The 16,401-nt window shown below is 45.9% G+C and overlaps 1 protein-coding gene across 1 annotated transcript in view; it reads left to right on the forward strand.

The window, feature by feature from the left end:
- Positions 1-7,531: 7,531 nt before the first annotated feature.
- Positions 7,532-16,401, forward strand: part of LOC310874024 (neurexin-1a-like) — a gene marked incomplete at its 3' end in the record, with an annotated part of 91,262 nt that continues 82,392 nt past the window's right edge. The window contains 3 exon segments of the mRNA XM_083786685.1: positions 7,532-7,732; positions 9,717-9,740; positions 13,695-13,856. Of these exon segments, the coding sequence (XP_083642811.1) occupies positions 7,559-7,732; positions 9,717-9,740; positions 13,695-13,856 (360 nt within the window). The 5' untranslated portion in view covers positions 7,532-7,558.

Here is a 16,401-nt window from a genome sequence, read left to right on the forward strand (position 1 = left end):
TCCCCTCATTAGCGCCAGCCCAGAAGATGGCGGCTACGCCAGCGGCGCTCTCCTCACGCAGAAGGCTGAAACCAGCGAGCAGTGAAAAGGAGGCCAGCCTAGATCTGTGGGAGGGGAGGGGGAGCGGGGGGGGGGGGGGGGTAACTGGAAGTGTGAAAGATAGAGGGATGCGGTGAGAGGAGAGAGAGAGAGAGAGGGGTAATGCGGGATGGATGGTTGGAGGGAGAGAGAGAGAGAGAGAGAGAGGGGTAATGGGGGATGGATGGTTGGAGGGAGAGAGAGAGAGAGATGGTGTCGCCCCTGCTTGTGTATGCCAGCACAATACTATGGTATAGGTTTTGTTCTGCGAGCGCACGCAGATTTGTGCGCGTGTGCGTAGGCGTGCGATTGTGCCTCTTTGCTTGCGTACGTGTACGTGTTTATGTGATTGTTGGGTGTGGAGGATTGTGTGCGTGTGTGTGTGTGCGTGTGTGTGTGTGCGTGCGTGCATGTGCGTGCGTGCAGATAAGAGTGCGTGAACTTAACAATGATGGATTGCAAAACCTTGGTCTAGTGTCCTTGCAGGTCAGCGAGGGTTCGCACGGTAAGTTGCCATTGGCTCTCTGCCTGCATCGTGAATTCCGATTGGCCGATCTCTTTGGCTTGCTGTGGCTGGCATGATGCTTATTGCATATAGGTTGCTATAGTCGTTCTCCATCCTCATCCTCGCCGTCACAAGAAGTGCATTTTAAAAAGAGAAAACATTTTTCCTCTCTGCTTCTTTCTCTCCATGCAGAACGGATATATACGCATACACACGCCCCCGCAGTCACGCACACACGCACACACACACACGCACACACAAACACACATGCACGCACACGCACATGCACACACACACACGCACAGTATACACACGAGTTTGTACGGCATGTCACACGCGGGAAGAAAAGCCAGCTCGCGTTGTCAAGCAAAGCGCGGGTCGCTTTGGATTGCCGGCGCAGATTTTCTTTCAAAAGGCGAGATGATGGCAGGTTTCATAAGGAGTTTGGAACGCCTATACCGCCGGTTCTCCCTCGCAGCAACAATCCACGCCGTTTAATCTCCAGCCCACATGGATGATCAAAGCTTGTTTATACGCCACTCTCTCCGTGCAGCCGATTAGAGGTGTATACAGTATGTATGTATGTATGTATGGTACGGGAAAGGAAGAATCTCCTTTTCCCAGCGCTGGCAGCGACGGAGGGGGTTGCTCGACGATATAAACAACGCGTCTTATACGCAATGTGTTGTTTTGTTGCTGCATGTACAAATGAAATCAACGCGGCGCAACTTAAGGCCCCCCCGGACGATCATCCACCATTTTGTTTTGTGAACAGGGGTGGTGTTACTGTTGCCTCGTCTAAAGATGAGAGGCTTAGCCCCCCCTTGGAGCTAGGGGGTCCTGGGGAATCCTTCCGTGTTCAACACGGAAATCTTAAAAGCACTCTGGAGGAATTATATTTAATTCATTATGATTAATATGTTAAAAGTTATTTTCAGTTAAGATAAATTAGTACCATAGTGTACCATAATCTGTGTCTAAAACTGGTAGAATTAACTATGCCATTATGTTCTAAAATGAATCCATTAAACGGTAAACGGCCTGATCTGTGAGGCCATTTTATTTAGATTTTAATATTTATTTTCTAAATTATTATCAAAGAATCACACCTGTGTGAAGTGAGGGGCGCTCTTATCATTATACATCATCTCATGAATAACTGAATTTATGTGATTGGTTTAGCCGATTTGCTCGTCTACATAATTATGACATAAATTTCCCCTTCATTGTCAGCGGCATTTAATGTTTGTGTAGCCACAAATGTACGTCATATTTGAGGCACATATTAGGACCTAATTTCTCCTTTCATTATCAATGGCAAATATGAGACGTGGGGGGACAAAAGCTGTATATACTGTAGGTGGGGCTAGCTCCCCTCAAAGAATAGCAACCCTTTGCGTTTATCACCACCATATGGACCCGAGGGAGAGCGACGCCCAGATCGTCAGTTTGCCCAGAACCACTGATCAGGCCGATATGACCATATATAGGCGTAATGGAGTTGAGGGTCAGGCCCGGTATGTGTGACCAAATTTGACTGAGGGACTGCCATTGGATTTTTTTGAATTTTTGTTTTTTTCATGTCATATGAAAGCAGGGAATCATAGCTTCAAATTGACATTGGTTGTTCAGTTTGACCCACCAGTTTTGGAGATATGGCTTATAGAGTAATGTCTTGCGGAAAACAGCGAGTTGAGAAAACAGGCTTGAAAGGTTCACTCTAACATTACATCGAGCTACACAAAAAAATTCTCCACTGGTGAAAAACTGGAATTTGCACGATCGCAGGCTCTCAATCAAACCTGGTCACATATACTGTTTTACTATACAGGTGTGCCCCCTCGCCACGTTCAACTGGCCCCGGGTCCTCGTTCTTTTCATCCTGGCCTTTTAGCCATAACCTTTGGACCTGCTAGTCACCTCACTGGACTCGGTTCAGTGTCCTTGTCCTTCGTGTCTCTCCTGATTAACAGGAGAGATAATCAGAGGAGCAGAGGTAAAAAAAGACCTCTCAAAGAGTCTCTCAGTGAAGGTGCAGCCGGTGAAAGAGTACAGATCTCAGAACTACAGAACTCTAGCCTCCACATCATAAAAACAGACCAGACCCTCCTCATAGTCCACAAACACTCCTCTCTTACAGGGAGGAGGACAGAAAGGCCAGCATGAAGAGCCTCGTACTCGTTTACATTCCTCACCCAAATAGTCCAGTAACCATCGCTGGGGGTCGGTGTGATGTCTCCCTTCCTGTTGATGGACTCTCTGACCACTCCTGTTGCCCATTCAGTCCTCCCTCCAAAACCTAAAATCTCCACGTCATATATGAGGTTAGGTTTTGCCGAAATATGGAGTTCCACGTAGAAACAGACCTGTTCTCCGGAGATTGCATTGGGACATCAATACACTAGGAGTACATTATAAATGCCGGAGTGGGGGTATTGTATAATATAAAATCACACCCCTGTGAAGTGAGGGGCGCTCTTATCATCTTAAGATGATTAAGTGATTTAATGATAATGTAAAATAAATGGTGACAAAACATTAAATTCTCTTTATTGTCAATGGCGTTTTTAAAACTAACATTGAACTAAAAACAAACCTGTATCTCAAATATGTATATATGAGCTCGGGGCTAGCGCCCCTCAAGAACAGACATTCACTCAATATAAAATAAAGAAATACATACATATATAATTATATATATAAAACACCACCCACGCAGGGCAAAACCAGGACAGTGAGGGGGTCCTTTTAGGTTAGGACTAAAGCTTACTAAAGTTTGTGCTTGCGTTATCTGCCCATATAGCCATAAATGATTAATGAAAAGGTTGCGCTCTAAAAGCAACTATATGTGGAGAAGATTCTGCTTATCACAATGTCACAAGATGTCAGCTCTGTTTAGCGTTATCTACTGTATATAACAATAGCTCCATGGACCCTTCAGCCTCGATCCTTACTTACTGACTGACTGACTGGCACGCACGCACACACACAGACACACAGTATTCTTCTTAAAGAATGATCTGCCTTAGGCATTGCTTACACCTGAAAGTATAGTGAAAGAATATCGAAAGGCCTTAACCAAACCTTGTGGTGAAGGTATGTTTATTTATTTATTGGAAATCACAACAAAAAAAAGGACAATATTGTCCAGAAACCACATGGTACTTTATTCGCTAATGTCCGTATAGCGGATAATGATCTGCTAAATGTACATAGTAATAGGAGTACTTTAGTGTCAACCTTTATGCTTATGCAGTTCATGACATATGGACCTGAACAAGAATAAATTGACAGTAATGGTACTGTAACATGATCTAACATCTGCATTGTGAATTTGTGACCATGGAAATCCACAACACATCACCGTGTCCTGAACTACAGTTACTGTAGGCCAAATGGCTATAATAGATACAACATAATTAATCTTAACATAACGGTGAGTTAATTGTGATTAATCAAGTTAACTTTGACAGCCCTATAGTTTTATATTAGGTCTACAGTGTTGCCTACTCCTTTATCTGAATGGGAACAGTGTTCATCATCACACCGTGTCTTGAAAAATAAATATGAATCTGGAACAAAATCACAAATAACCCATGTACAGTAGATATGAACAGTATGACCAAGCAAATCAGAGCAGCAAACCACATGAAGTGACATGATACTGTAAGCCAAGGCAGAATTTAAATGCTAATTTATGCCTGTGACGGTGTTTGATCAGTTGCCAGCTAACTAACGTTAGTAGTAGCCTACGTTAGCTTGCGTAACATGACATGGCGCGGTAGTGGTTCAGGGTTTAGATTGGTCGGTAGAACAGCCGGATGGGAACCGCAAGGCTCCCAGTTCCATCCCTGTGGGCTCCCCCAGAGTTCGTGTGGAAGTGTCCTTGAGCAAGACGCTGAACCCCTGATTGCTCCCGATGTGCAGGTTGGTGCCTTGTTTCCTCCGCCATCGGTGTATGAATGTGTGTGTGAATGGGTGAATCTAATGCACGGTCTATGTAAAGCGCTATATAAATGCTCCATTTACCATTTATGACATAGGAAGTCTTAAAGGTAGGGTAAGTGATATTTTTGAGGGGCGCTAGCCGTCTGGCTCCTGAAATGACATCATATGGCAGCCGTGTCTATGGACTTTTCTAATGTTTGTTTAGAGCACTTTAAACAAACATAGAGTGGCAGCCAAGTCTATGGACTTTTGATGTTTGTTTAGAGCACTTTAAACAAACATTACCAGGCGCCCCTCACGTCACACGAGTGTGATGTTCTGTTTTAACTAAAGTTTTTTTTTTTGTTAAAATGTTATGGAAACATATTGTGATAGTAATCATTGTTAAAATGTTATGGAAACATATTGTGATAGTAATCATTGTCAAAATGTTATGGCAACATATTGTGATAGTAATCATTGTTTTTAGGTAACCGGGGTCTCCCCGTCTAGCTATATCTCCTCTTTAATAAACAGAAAATACATTTACAGATGCGTTGCCAGTTTTAGCCAATCAGGAGAGAGTTCCCATCTATCAATTTTAGAGTGTTCCGGTTACACGTCTGATTGTTCATTTCTTTGTGCCATCGCTTCCACTTCCACTTGTTTATCCTTGTATCCGGTATGAGTTCTCTCTCCTGATTGGATCAAATTTATATCCCGTTTTGAAATGTGGGTTTCTCCCTAGTCTTTCTATATTATAGCAATGATTACTATAAAAAATATAGACTAGATATAGGCCTATTTAACACTTTTAGTTTAACAAAATGAGTTAACTTTCCCTTGCTTTAATTCAATTATTTTCCCACTATAGTTCCAACCATATTCCTGTCAAACAATGACCTATACGGTATGTCATGTTTGCCAGTGTGAATGACAGGCACATTGCTGCAGTGTGAGTAGAGTGCAGATCGCTGTACACACACTGAGAGCAAATGAGGGCAAGTTTGAGACAGACACTATGGCCCTCATTTATCAACCGTGCGTACGCCAAAATATGGGTGCACGCCGAAATTACCGACATTTTCGGCATTTACCATTTCCGCAAAAGCTTGAAATTGAACTTGACAAAGTTCAAAACTCACGTCTGGTCGGGAGCTGTCCTACGCTTTTTCCTCACCTGTTTTCTGTCGTAGAACAGCGGAGCAGCATTGTTTGACCAGCTGAGAGGCTGTCACATGCATCTAAACATATGTTTTCACTCCTAGAATGTATAAAACTAATAATAGCCTACATGTGAAGAAAATATATTTTGTAAAGGCATGTCATATGAAATTGGTAGGATATTACCAAGTGTGCAAGCTTATTAAAAGCCATTTAAATAGTGTTTTGCATGAGCGCATACCGGTAGCCCCCCCTCCTAACTTCATTCCATGACTGGATCGAGAGGCATTTGCAGTGCTGCAGCTTTAGATTTTCTTTTCGCAGATAAGTAAGCCTGGGACCGATGCAGCTATATAGTCAAGTCTACCAACCAACTGCAATCTACAGCCATGTGTTTCTCGCGTTACGTCTCGTCCTTTTAATTAAGGATAAACCTGACGCACTCGAATGCCACTAAATGTGACATGCCGACAGTGCCGAGGCAGCAAAGTGGGGACCGCATCTCTTTTTTTTTCCCGTCATATGGAAATCACAGGGTGCCAACTTAACTCACGGACCTCCACCACTACAGCCTACCACCAGTACCACATAAGGTTTAGGCTGCGAGGCATGCAGCCTAATATACAGTAATGTCATAAACGTGCATGCAGGTCACGACAGTGACAGAGACAGACAGAACAGGAGCGGAGGAGGAGATGCAGAGTTGCAAAACAGCATTTGTCACGGGCTGAAACTCATTCCAATGACGTGAGCAATGTTATTTCATTAATGCTTCACATAATCACAGGTTCAGGTTTTCGTTCACTAATCTTGTTGTATATTAAATGAATAAACATTTTAATAATTTTATAATATATACAACTAACACAGTGAAAGTTGCTTGCAAATTGCGATATGTGCGTGCGTGCGTGCGTGCGGGGGGGGGGGGGTGGGGGGGGTGAGGAGCAAGGGAGGCAGCAAGAGAAGCGAAGCGAGAGGAGAAACAGACAGCTTTATTTAATTCATGCAGGTTTATTTATTTAAGATACAACAAGATGCAAGTTGCGTTTTTTTTCTTCCTGTAACCATGGTTTCAAAATCGTATTGCCGTTGTTCCTGTCGCAAAAACGAGGGCGAGGCTTGATTTCATAGGGCGTGCCAGATAGATTTCAGCCGTCACATTTATTAACGTCGGAACGAAATTAAGGAAGGATCAGCTGTTTGCGATCACTTTATAAATGCCGTGGCGACGTGGGTGTACTACGAAACCTGCACTCGAATCTGTGGCAGATTTGACACTCGATTGATAAATGAGGGCCTATATATTATAATATGATCCCAGTGTTCTCTTGTCTTCAGACTAATCACCACATGACCGCTATATAATCATCTCTGTTTCACTATATTTGCTGAATAATATCATGGGAATAAAGGGATATCGTAAAATATATATGAAATAAAAAAATAAACGGTAATAAGAGATCAGTAGCTTGGCAGCAACATATCCGAGGCTTAAGACCCTTAAGCCCCCAACCCAGACCCCCAACACCACACACACACACACACCACGGTTTGTGAGCGTACAGGGGGAAGAAAACGATCACAGACGGTGTAAGCTCAGAGCGCAAATCCAGCGCGTCGAAATGTGAAATGTAACGTTTTGTGCACTCACGTTTTTCCCCTCTTTCTCGTTCTCTCCTTCCTTCCTTCCTTCCTTCCTTCCTTCCTTCCTTCCTTCCTACTGTTCTTCCTTCCTCCACTCTCCCCCCCCCGACAGCTCGCGAGGAGTACGTGGCCACCTTCAAGGGCTCCGAGTACTTCTGCTATGACCTGTCGCCCAGCCCCATCCAGTCCAGCAGCGACGAGATCACGCTCTCCTTCAAGACGCTGCAGCGCAACGGCCTCATGCTGCACACCGGCAAGTCGGCCGACTACGTCAACCTGGCGCTCAAGAACGGCGCCGTGTCGCTCGTCATCAACCTGGGCTCGGGCGCCTTTGAGGCCCTGGTGGAGCCCGTCAACGGCAAGTTCAACGACAACTCCTGGCACGACGTCAAGGTCACCCGCAACCTGAGACAGGTAACACCCGGCCAGGCGAGTAGGGTGACGGAGAGAGAGAGTGAGAGAGAGAGAGAGAGAGAGAGAGAGAGTGAGAGAGAGAGAGAGAGAGAGAGAGAGAGAGTGAGAGAGAGAGAGAGAGAGAGGGGAGGGGGAGATGGTTGAAGGTAGGGGAGGTGAGGGGAGGCCAGGGGAGAGGAGGAGTAATGGAGAGGATATATAGGAGGGCAGGGGAGAGTAGAGAGGAGATGGGAGGGGAGGAGAGAGAGGAGGTGTGTATTCTACGGAGTATATTCTATGGATTTTCTAATGTTAGACTGACAATAGGTTCTTTGTTTACTTATGATCCTTGATGACTATATTTCTACAGTATATGCACTTGACGTATTATTACCTTGTGTTGTTCCTGCGTACTTGTAAGTCGCTGTGGACGAAGAGCATCTGCTAAATGCCCTAAACTGTAGTGGAGAGGAGAGTAGTGGGAGAGGAGAGTAGTGGGAGAGGCGAGGGGACGAGACGAGAGGGGGTCGACATATGGAGGGATATTGATAAGCCGCTGTATGTCTGAGGGGTTATAGTGAAGGGTACAGAGGCCCATACGCTGACGGATGGACGGATGGATGGATGGATTAATGGACGGATGGATAGGTGAATTGATTCTGTCGAGGGACGGATGGACGGGGGATGTCTGGATGAATGGGCAAGATGTCTGGATGGATGGAGGGATATAGATGGAACGATAGATGCAGGGAGCGGGGACGAGTCAGTCAAACGTTGCAGACAAATCCATTCAGAGTGCAGTCACAGTGCCTCGAGAAATGTCTTTGTGTGTGTGTGTTCGGTTGTATAATTGATATCGCGTCATAGGCATGAGTGAGCAGGACAGGATGGCGTGTCAGCTCAGAGACCAGACCACTGTCTGTCTGGTGCTGTGCTGGGATATTAATCACTGATCAGCTGTTGTCGTCGGGGCTGTGGTAATATGACCGTATCTGAGGTTTAGCTCTTGGTTTACAGTGGGTTTAAAACCACCAGACGGACCAGCTATAACACTGGGTGAGTGCTTCTTCCCAGACAGCGTGACGGCGTGCGTACTACTGTGTGTACGCATTTCTTTCCGAGTGCACTGTGTTTGTGTGTGTTTGTGTGTGTGTGTGTGTGTGTGTGTGTGTGTGTGTGTGTGTGTGTGTGTGTGTGTGTGTGTGTGTGTGTGTGTGTGTGTGTGTGTGTGTGTGTGTGTGTGTGTGTGTGTGTGTGTGTGTGTGTGTGTGTGTGTGTGTGTGTGTGTGTGTGTGTGTGTGTGTGTGTGTAAAGGGAACGTGGACGTGGACGTGTGGCTGGCAAGGCGAGATCTTGAGTACTCGTGTAACGCAGAGAAGAGGCGAACAGTCCGTTTAACCCATTTTGGTGTTAGCATTATGCTATGCTTTAGCTATTGAATTTTGAACGACTGACATAGAAACATAGCTTTTTCAGAAAACTGTCATTTTCAAACAGACATTTTTAGAATCTGATCTCAGGTCATAAAATGGGTTAAACTCTCTCTCTGAGTTACACGGACACTCACTGCGTTCCTCTGCGTGAACGTGAGAGAAAGAAATGAAACATTTGAAGGGTTGGCCCCGTGCGCCCGGGCGGCCCCACCCATTATGCTCTGCCTATCTATCCTGTTTGCCTGTCTCTGTACTATACTAACCTTGACTTACTAACCTTTACTAACCTTGCTAGTGAAACTAACTAACCTTCATCCATTGAATGAGTCATTCTACTAACCTAACCTGTGCCCTTCTCCTAGTTGAGGCCACTCCAACAAACCTACTAACCTCGCCTGGCAGAGGCCTTCTTCCTTTATCTTTCTTTTTCTCTCTATCTCTAGCTCTCTAGCTCTCTCTCTCTCCTTTGTTTTCTCTCCTTCTTCTTTTCCTTTTTCTCTTCCGTTTATATTTCCCAGAAGTTGTTCTGTTCACAGTATTTTGCTTTCCTTTCTCCCCCTCTTCCTACAAAGCACTCAGGCATTGGACACGCTATGGTAAACAAACTCCATTGTTCGGTAGATATCATTCTAATTGTCTATTAGTTTGGGTTTGCCCCGTGTCTATTTCCTTTTTTGAAGCCATTTATAGACATCAAAAACTAAAATCCAAAAGAATATCTATATATATATATATATGTAAAAAAAAAAAGATAAAGGAACAACTGTGGTTGGTAAACTTTTAAGCTTAACAGAATAAGCCCCCACTCCTCCCCGTCCCTCTCACCCTCCCCTCTCCTTGACAACCACTTGTTTTCTCCAGTCCTTTCCTTCCCTCCTTTTCTTTCGTTCACACCTGCACGCAATTGCCCCCGTACCACACCCCCCCCCACCACCCCCACCCTTGCATGGCATGCCCTGAAATCACCCCACCCCCACCCCCGTCCTCCTCTCTCCCACTCGGGGCCGTTAAAACGGACAGAGAGGCCCCCCTCTCCTCTCCTCCTCCCCTCTGAGAAATGTTTTTTTCCCTTTTTCCTTTTCTCAATCTCTCGTCCTCCTCCTCCTCCTCCTCACTGCAACGCTGCATGCCTGCTGAGCCTCCATGCTGCCTCTCTGAGCCGTGTGTCATCCTCCTCATGTCCTGTACTGCCAAGCACCGCCAATCCTTTTCCCATCACAGCCCCCGTGACCCCCTCACCGCCGCGTCGCATGCCGCGGCGACAGGAACGGCCCGCATGTCCTTGGCTGTCATGTGTGTGTACGTGCAGTATACGTGTGGAATGAGCCGTTACGCTAAACCCATCTAACACCCTATCTGTCTGTGTGTGTGTGTGTGTGCGTGCGTGTGTGTGTGTATGCGTGTTACGTACACATCGATATGTGTGTGTTCGTGTGCGTCACTTTTCATTCAGACTCGCCGATCTTTTAACAAGCCCTGCAAATTCAGCCCCGCGCCACCACCACCGGCACTCAAACGAAACTAACTCCTCCATCATATTATCACGACTCACCCCCAACGCCACCTAACACACACACCTGCGTCATCACCACCACCACCACCACTAACGGCATTGAAACCATTAACCCTATAACCTCGACACACCATTTAACAACCCAACAACAAACACTGCTTGCCTAACTGACTAACACACTACTAACGCACGCACACTGACACTAAAATACCGCCACTACTACTAACCACTACTAACTATTACTAACTAGCCTGGCTATAGCACTAACACGTTAACCGATGCATTGTGCAAAACTAACAAGCTTTTGGCTGCTTAGCCTCCTCTCGTTGGAGGCATTACTTTAACACCTGCCTGCCTGGGCCTCGACGACGAGCCCCTCCTCAGCGAGAGGGGATTAGACTCTGTCAGTGGGCTTTGGAGAGAGAAAGCTCACCACTGTGCCCGACTATACCGTATGACGGCGTTCTAAAAATAGCCAACCTTTTGCTAAATACTGTCTAATTTGTGTATGCAAATTGTGGTGATTATTTGCACTAGTTGCCTCGTAGGGATGTCGATGCCGGCTTGATTGGGCTGGCTAGCTAGCTGAATGCTGGCTTTAACTGGCCTCGTTAGGAAGTGTTTAGAAACAGTGTGCGCTTTTAGGTGAGTGTTTAGGCCACCATGAAGGAAGCAATGTCACTTCAGGTAGAGTGAATTCTGTCACAGAGTCTGATTGAATGTGCGGCAAACATGGAATTGTTAAAGTGCAAATGAATTATTTTATGAATTATTTTCAATATACAGAATTAAGAATTCACAAAAAAATATATATATAATTATTATTTATACAGGTAAAATAATTCAAGATTTATACAGGTAAAATAATTCAAGATATCGACATCGACATACATATGTCGTAAAAGTATTTTAGACTTCTTTGTATAATAATTTGTCCTGAAAATTCTAAAAGCGAATACATCTTTGACCCGATTTCCGCTTCTTGATTTGCTGTTTAACAACATAAAAATAAGTATATATCTTCGAAAACACTCTGCACTTCTATGGTATTTTTTACAGATGACTGTACACATTCTGTCAGACAATGTCACTTCTAGTTAGTGCCAACCAAAAAAGGGTGTAATGAGAAATTGTCTTCAGCAGAACGACCCACAACGTCACCAAGCTAATAGCCTTCAAATGTTTATACATAATGTATAAGTAAATTGTCTATATTTAAACATCTGAAATGTAGCATTCTTTTATTCTACATTCTTAATCAGTGGTGGAAAAAGTACTCGCATTCTTTACTTATTATCAATTATCAATGCTGCTCACAACTTGTGAGCTTGGAGATCGGTAATTGCCAAAGTTTAGGGCTGAAGTTGTTAATATATGTTTTGTAATAATAATCCAAATCTAAAAAGTAATAATTGTGGTGGAGTAAAAAGTACAATATTTGACTCTGAGATGTAGTGGAGTAGAAGTAAAAGTATTTTGTAAATTGGAAATACTCCGGTAAGGTAAAAGTACCTCAAACTTGTACTTGACTACTTTTTTTTTTTTTAAGATATTTTTTTGCGGCTTACGCCTTTTATTGATTTTTGAAGGGACAGACAGTAGGCTGACAGGAAACGGGAGAGAGATGGGGGGATGACATGCAGTAAAGGCCGTGTCGGGTCCGGGAGTCGAACCCGCGGCACACTGCGACTGGATTACCAGTCCGGTGCCCAGACCGTTACGCTACAGCCTGGGCCGTACTTGACTACTTGATTAGGCCGAAATGTACTTACCGGTAGTTACTTTCCACCACTGCTTATATTCTAGGATAGTCATACTGTCATTTGTTATTGTTTATTGAACATAAATGTAAAAACAGCAACAGAGTACAGTCAAACACTTAAAAGGGATAGCACCAAAAACAGTCCTTGCGGTCTTGTTTCCACTATAGCCTGTCTGTGTTCTCCCCCTCGACGGGATGACTCAGTTTGTGATATTCTCGGCGCATGCAGCCATGCAGCCAGGCTGTTCAGTACCCTCTGAGTTGAAGTGGTGGATTGGGTCCGAGCGCTAACAGCTTCCACCACACACAACCAACCAACCGTCCTGGAACTGGAAGATGAGATTTTTCTTTGGCCGGCAGCAAAGCGCTCATCCATCACAGAAGCTGGACTGCGAGTGCAGGCTCACAACGCTGTAACAGTGTAGAGATCCACCGACCGCTAGCTGCCAGCGAGGCCAAAAAGCACGTGCTCAAAAAAAAAAAAGCATTCCAAGTTCAAGTGCAGACTGAGAGAGTGTCAGGGTTCTGAAGAGAGAGAGAGAGGGAGAGAGTAGAGCCGTCGCTGAAATGCAGGCAGGCAGGCAAGCCGGGAGGGCCTGGTGCTACAGTATGTCGTCCATGTCGGGGAAGATACCTCTTATCTCCATTTTTCTAACCTTTTGTGTTTTTTCCTGTAAATTAACGCCCCACTTGATCAATACCACAGCGTCACACAAAAACATCAAAAGTAGCAGATCCACAAGCTTATTGAGCTGCTACTTTTACTGGGTTTGTTTGGTATTTGAATCCTTCAAAGCAACGTTTTTTTTGGACATGTGAGGTTTCCCCACCGACAGAGAGGATAATACGTGGCACCTGGCAGTTATACCAGAACAATAACATCAATGCTTGTTAAATGCCAGTGGTATAGCAGCAGCAGCAGACTGGCAGCAGAGCCAAACGGTAAAACACCACACCAGAATCAAATTACACCAATTACCGCTAATTCCACCACACCGACCAACATCCAATCCTCAAGAGCAAGCAATCATCTCCCCCCTCCCCCACCCTCCAACACACAACACATGACAAACACAACGCACACACACACACACACACACACACACACACAAACACACACATAACGGCTAGTAGACGGCAGACCTTAAAAGAAAGAAAAAAAAACGGGGGCTAATTTGGCGTTTGGTCAGCAGCGCTCTGAGCTATAGGGCTTAGGGGCGCTGCCTGTTGTTGTGAGTATATAGCGTGTCCTTTTCCCTGTGCTCTGTACGACAGGTGACCATCTCGGTGGACGGCATCCTGACCACCACGGGCTACACCCAGGAGGACTACACCATGCTGGGCTCCGACGACTTCTTCTACGTGGGGGGGAGCCCCAGCACGGCCGACCTGCCCGGCTCGCCCGTCAGCAACAACTTCATGGGCTGTCTCAAAGAGGTGAGGCTCTCACGCCACTTTTTAAATGTTTTTTTTTGTGGCTTTCGCCTTTATTTTATTTTTATGGGGGGACAGACAGTAGGCTGACAGGAAATGGGGAGAGAGATGGGGGGGCAAGACATGCAGTAAAGGCCGTCGGGATCGGGAGTCGAACCCGCAGCACACTGCCAGACTGGGTTACCAGCCAAGGTGCCTGGACCGCTGAGCCACGGCCCAGGCCCTCTCATGCCACTTTTATAGATGCCAACGGTCTCCAGATAAAACGGCAAAAGTAGTCCACCGTTGCATTTCGCAAGTTTTTATCCACCTTTTTACATGGAGACGCACATGCTGTAGCACAGGTGGTGCCCGCACTTTTATGACTTGAGAGCTACTTTCAAAATGATCAGCTCAGCAAGATCTACCCACCATTGTGCTGAAAATAGTTTATAGTAATGTACCTGAGGGGGCTTTAGAATAGCGGCGCTGGCATTAAATATAGGACAAATGCACTTGGAATGGGAAATAAAGGGGGAGAAGACACCACACACACAGCATTACGTCATCGTAACCTCCGATTACGGAAATTTGGCTCTGCAAAATAAGGGTGGAAAGGGGAAAAACCTTGGCAATGCGCGATAGTGTGCAGTGTGATTGTACCAAGCTGCCTTACGCTACAGAAACAAGAGAACAAGGGTCCCAGCCCCGCTGTCGAAGACTCCTGCGCTACTTTGATCGCACAAGGCGGTCACTTACCAAAAGAAAAACAACTAAAGAAACGGGTCTACATATCACACCACGCATAGCCTGAGCTAACGTGTTAGGTTTCTGGTCTAGAGGGGCGGGTCGCGGCTGAGATTTGCCACGCCCTGATTGGATCTCATCGATCTGTCCGTCACCCCCGGCCCCTCCTCTCCCCCCTAGTGCAGCGCTACGTCACATCATTTGGAGCGACGCCCACCCGGAAGGGTTGTCTCCCAATTTTAGACCAGAGCGGCCAATGCGTTCCTCCAGGCTTTCAATTTTTGCACCAACAAAAATGAAAGCCTGGTACCGAGGCTACACCACGCATAACACATTTTTATTCATCTGGATCGGTTCTTTTTGGCAAGCAACACCGCCCTAGAGTATATTAGTCCTAATGCTGCGTTAGATAGTGTTTCAAGCGACAAGAAACACATTACTTTCTGCCTCTCATTCCCTCCGTCTCTCCCCCCCCCCTCTCTCTCTGTTTCACTCCCCCCGCTAACCACACAAACTTGTTTTCTTTCTCGGTCACGCATATACCGTGCATCGAGGCTATGCACACACATCAGGCTATCTTATGGAGCACATGCGGAAGCATATGCATCCCTGATTTGGCAGAGAACACGTGCACAACAAAACAGTCCCAGACTCTCGCGGGGTGTGCAGCGCCCACCCGCCCGCCCTCGCCCCGGCATCAGAGAGAATCGGTGATGAGTGTGTGTGCCGTTGAGGGAATATAGACTCCGCAGCAGCAGAGCTACGCGCTAACGTGCTAATTAGCTACGCTGTGGAGATGCTCTCCATCCATCCGCTCTGGGTAGAAATGGGCCAGAACACTGCAGCAGCACAAACAAGCACACAACTTGCACGTGGATAGACACGCAAGCACACGCGTAGTGAATACAGAGAGACACACACACACACACACACACACACATTGACAGACCTATATAAATACAGAGACACAATATTGCAGAGATGCATATACAGTACATACCCGCATGAATTAAATATATGTGTGTGCACACAAGCATGCACACGCGCTCTCACACACACACACACACACACACACACACACACACAACTCTTAATATACTCTCAACACACCCATGGTGTTCACAGTCGGCCTCTGTTATGCCTGTATATCTGTTGCAGTGACACAAATGCACACGCACGCACGCAGGCACGCACACACGCTACACAGAGCCTTAAACAAAGCACCAAACAGAGCGGCAGATGACAGTGCCAGACAGAGTTATCCGTATTATGGCGGCGGCGGGCGGAGCGCCGCCGCTGTGGGTCGGCTCCATTAAGACTGATGGTGTTTAAATGAGCCGGCGCTGTCACCGAGAGGCCCCGCCGCTGGCACCCTTCCACCGCCGTCCGGCGGAAAGCTCGCGTGTCCATTTCAAACCGTCTGAGGTTCTGTGGGCAGCACGTGTGGCGTTTTAGATCTGAGCAATACAGCAGTCTTTTCAGAAGACTCGTTAGGATTTAGAACATTGTGTTTCTCAAAGATAGCAGATATACAAGCTCACATCGCGTCGCTTTGTGCCGTGCTGTGAGCTTGTACATGTTTATTTCTTTGTAATGATTCATTTTTAATTTTGAAAGTGTTTGATTTGTTTTAATAATTAAACAAATCTTCTCTTCTGGGGGGGTCCATGGCACAAAGTGTTTTCGGATGGGTGGTCCGCGGCCACATTCGTATATCATTTTGATAGTCCCTTGGCACCAAAACGTTTGAGAACTACCGTAGGCTACTGATTTAGGCATGTGTAGAAGCAGATACCGGCATCTATACGAGCTCACAGCGGGG

Source organism: Protomyctophum parallelum (assembly GCF_964188405.1).
Source record: "Protomyctophum parallelum genome assembly, chromosome: 17".
NCBI classification, from domain to species: Eukaryota; Metazoa; Chordata; class Actinopteri; order Myctophiformes; family Myctophidae; genus Protomyctophum; species Protomyctophum parallelum.